Consider the following 4,533-nt stretch of genomic DNA (forward strand, 5'->3'; position numbering starts at 1 on the left):
TACTGCGCTGCCAGTGGGAGCTCTGCCGGTGTGCAGACACCAGCAGCAGGGAAACCAAAATCAGAGCTCCGAGACAAGAGAGAGGGTAAAGAAGTTCCACAGCCCAGCAGACAGGAGAATGAAGGACCCAGCTTTCCTGGTTCTCCTCTTGCCTTGCTGCAGTTCTGTCCTGCAGGGAGGCTGCAGAGCTGCCTCATGCTGCTTGCTGTGTTTGCTGCTCCATCTTCCCCTTCAGCTGCACCAAATCCTCACGGCAGAGCTCTGCTTGGCCCCAGGTGCTGTATAAGCAGATGATCCTCTTACACCAGCTGGAAATTCCATCAAGTTCACTGGTGTCGTGGTTCAAGCCCAGCCGGCAACCTGGAACCATGCAGCCACTCGCTCACTTTTTCAGATATGTGATATGCTGCATTTTGTTGTTACTTTTCTGGATCCTAAAAAGTGTAAACATGTTTTGGTTGTGTCCCAGTTAATATTAGTAGAAACCTTTTATGTTCATGTCATGCTGAAGTGAAAGGGATTAAATAGTAACTTTAAAATTTAGAGATGTAGAATATGGAGGCTTCTGAGTGACTTTTTTTAAATAAGTACAGGATAGCTTCGATAAGTGAACCTTTTAGAATCTGGAGCAAAGGAAAAGAAAATAATGGAAGCAATGTTGTGTGTGTGTGCTTCACAGTGAAAATGTAAGATTTTCATCCATTGATGTCTGGTTAGATCCCCTGTGTAATGATTTAAAGATCCTGGCAAACGTTTTTCATCTGTGATCTTGGAAGGGTGGTCTGAATAACTGCAGCGCTAGCTGGGAAGATGCAGACAAGAGGTCTTTCCTATACTGTCTTCAGCAAGGATAAAGGCTCATCCTGGGCTTCTGCTCAAAATTGTTTGCGCTTCTGTGATACCTCGTTTGTCTGAACTGGTTTTTTTTTCCCTGAAACATACTTCTTTGTACAAAAAACCTTGTAATTAAGCTTTAAGAAAAAGATAAGACACTATAAGTTAGTCACTAAGGAAGTGCAAAGAAAGATATATACAAATATACAGCCTAGATTTCATTGTCTGATTACTGGAACTGGAACTCAGCTTTGAATATCTTGCCAAGCCCACGGAAAACCAGAACAAAACTATGAGAAAACAAATCACTGTTCTTCTGAAGACTGTTCAAGTAGCTCCTGAATTACGTATGTGCCTGCAACATTTCAATTAGTGTAGGCTAAGCTTATTGGGATGCATTAGGTCCTGTTTTTAAAACAGAGTCAATTTCCTGGAAACTTCAGTTGTGGAGGGAAACTTTATTCTTTACACATTAACATTAATATCAGAAATATCTATTTTCCTCCACTGTCTTGAAGAGGAAATCTGTATAAGTTGGTGTAGATTTGTGCTGAAAGCATCCAAACTATGCTATAGAATATATGAACACAAAGAAGAAGATGGCTCTGAGAACGCTATGAAAGATGGTAGCTAGAAACATGTTTCTTAACCACAGCTAATTATTTCTATAATTTCTGAAGTGCTCAAGGTTGGTCTGGATTGTTCTTTTTGCTGCCAGGTTCCTGTGTCTCTTTCCAGTAGCTCTTAAGAATTTAGGCAGTGAGTAGGTAGGAAGTGAGCAGAGCTTTGCTCATATCCAGGCACTGGCAGCTTGGACTTTCTGGAATATGTCAATAGTATTTGCACAGCTAGACTGCTCATGTGTTGTAGTCACCTCATGTGGAGTAAAATCTTCCTTGTGCCTAAAAATAGTTGTTGGCCCGTTCCTTTGGGCAGTGTCATTTCCTAGTTGAACAGTTTGGAAGATGAAAAAGTCAACCTGAAGAATTTCAATTTCAGCGACTCAGTTTTGCTTCATTTGCTTCTCATTTTGCCAAGTTTCATACTGGATGTATGTAGTAACCAGACCAGACAGTGCTGCCATTTCAGCTGTCTGTAGTAATGTTTATAAAACTGGCTAACTGGAATTACACTTGTATGTTAACGGTAACTTCCCGATTTAAGGAAAGAACAGAGTAATGGACAATTGTCATTAATAACAGAGTGTGGAACCAATAGGAATTAATCATTGAAACTCCACACAAAAAAAAAGGCGGGGGGGGGAGAGAAAATTGTGATTTCATGTAGAAAATGGTGTTATTTTAGAGCATGTCGTGCCCAATGTTTTTAAAAATTAATGAGGAGCTGAGGCTTTTCAGATTAATTTTAGCCATTTTAAAAGACTTAATCTTTGTGGAAACAGTGTTGCAGTGTCAGATCACTTAAAGGATATAGTTAAAAAAAGTATTCTTTGCAGTTGTTTTCTTCGTTGGTGGGATTAGTTCTCAGAACCAATTCGTTATATGGACCCATAACTAACACAGCTCAGAGATGGTAATGAATGACCTAGGCTGAGAGAAGAGCAAGAACTACTATACACAGTATCATAAAGTTATGGTTTGCTGTATAGGAATCATAGTGTCTCGATCATTACTGTTGATGAACAAATCTTACAAGCTATTGCTACCACTACTGCCAGTGATGCTGGAAAGAGCAGACCTAGCAAGCTTTTTTCACTTGAAAAATAAGGAGTGGGTCTGCAGCATAAAATCCTTGTATACAACAGTTTGAAAATCCATTCATATTTTTATACTGCTTATGTTACAGTAATATACAGGGAAATATAATATGAAAATTTTTAGTGGTAGAGTATAAAACAGGAAAATAAAGTCTGCCATTAAGGCAATGTTTGTGTATAATTGGCAATCCAGGATGCTCATACAGATCCTGCACAGGCTTAAATGTTGCCAATGTAATTAACTTCCAAGAAATTCATGGAATCAGTGTTGAATCTCTTCATAAAAGACAAATTTATTAAAAAGCTTCAGTTAAAGAAGGTAAAGAAATAGTTATGTTTCTAATGCTTTGAATTTTTTCCATCTCAGTTTAACTTTTGTCGAAACAGGCAATAAGAAAACAGTAAGTGGAATGCATTAGAGTTACTTCTGTAAATATAAACCAGTGTTATGTGAAATATGTAATAGTGAGTCTGTTTTATGATTCATTATTGCATATGTATTATTTAGATGTGATGTTCAGCAGAATGTGTTCTGCAGTAATGAACAGCCCAGATAAATGGGAAACCAAATTTGTTTCAATGTGAAATACGAATTCTGAGTTTTCTGTTACTGCTTTTCAGGATTTTTTGGGACAAATGTTTTGTACGCTGGGAGAAATAGTTGGATCACAGGGGAGCAGACTGGAAAAATCAATCGTGTGAGTATGTCACTGTTGAATGTGAATGAATATGTACTGCTTTATGAGGTGAGAGTTGTGGGGGTTTTTTACTGTGAGGTATCTGGATACTTGGAATCAACAGACATGGCTTCTAAGAGAGAATAAACTGTTAGGTGCAATAGAAGTCTTTCTTTGTAGACTAAGATAATTTAAGTTTCAATTTAGACAATTAGCAAAAGAATCGACTCATCCAGAATTTTTGTCAACTTCATTACAACTTGCATTAGGAATAGTTTGAGTAAAATAATCTTAAAAATGTTTTTTCTTCCTAGCTTGCAAATTAGCACATCATAAATCTTTATTGCCTTTTGTTTTACTTTTATATTTATTTATTTTATTTGCCTTTCAAGGGAAAAAACCCTCCGTGCTTCAAATCCAAACATGTATTTCTATTGTTCCAAATAATACAATTCCGAAACAATGAGGCCATGTAAAGTATCAAATATTTTCTATTTATCCTATTAAATTTATAAAAAACTCCCTTAGAATCAATGGATTTTTCTCCCACTGGGAGTATTGTGATGTTTACAAGCCATTGTTCATAGGGTTGTAAGGCATTTAAAATAAGAATTATTTGAATGATCTTCATTTTCTAATCCTGAATGTTTGAGTAATTGAAAATATTTTACAATTTTTATCTAAATGTATGCTACAAATTCACCTATGACATTAAAAGCAAACATTTAAAGGTTCAGCTGGACATTTCCTGTGATAATAACTTTCAATTTGGAATTTTTATTGTTTTTCAGACAAAATGCTAAAAAATCAATACTTGAATTCAATTAAATTCTTAAATTTTTATAATTCCTATGCAAGCATAAGCTTGGAAAAGCTTCTGAAATTTCTTATTTTCATGCCAAAAGTAATTTCAGGTTGTCTCTAGAACTCTTTCTGGATGAACTAGCAGTTCAGAACACACCATTTAAGTTGATAAACTAAAAGAGAATTTACATGGTTTTCCTTTAATCTAAGGATCATTATGAAATAAAAACTTATAAAGTAAAAGAAATGTTTCCCTTACAAAAACTATGGCATACTTTAATTATATTTTAAGTTTAGAAAATATTTTAATGGGATTTAATCTACTTGAATTTGAGACTTGTGCACACCTGAAACAAATCCTTTTAAATCATAAATACCAGGAGCTGGCTAGCACTGCTTTGTGGGGAGGCAGTCCTGTAATTATGCCCTTCCAGTCCATTAGCCTTGACTAAATTCTGTCAGTAAATGTCTTACTTCCAATCATTTGGGTTCCGTAGAAAG

At 36.0% G+C, this 4,533-nt stretch overlaps 1 protein-coding gene across 1 annotated transcript in view; it reads left to right on the forward strand.

The window, feature by feature from the left end:
• Positions 1 to 3,145: 3,145 nt before the first annotated feature.
• CPNE8 (copine VIII) overlaps positions 3,146 to 4,533 on the forward strand; it is a gene marked incomplete at its 5' end in the record, with an annotated part of 57,357 nt that continues 55,969 nt past the window's right edge. Inside the window, one exon of the mRNA XM_010015398.1 lies at positions 3,146 to 3,249. Coding sequence (XP_010013700.1) covers positions 3,146 to 3,249 — 104 coding nt within the window. The remainder of the gene's footprint in view (positions 3,250 to 4,533) is intronic.

Source organism: Nestor notabilis, unplaced genomic scaffold (assembly GCF_000696875.1).
Source record: "Nestor notabilis isolate BGI_N333 unplaced genomic scaffold, ASM69687v1 scaffold2575, whole genome shotgun sequence".
Lineage (NCBI taxonomy): Eukaryota > Metazoa > Chordata > Aves > Psittaciformes > Psittacidae > Nestor > Nestor notabilis.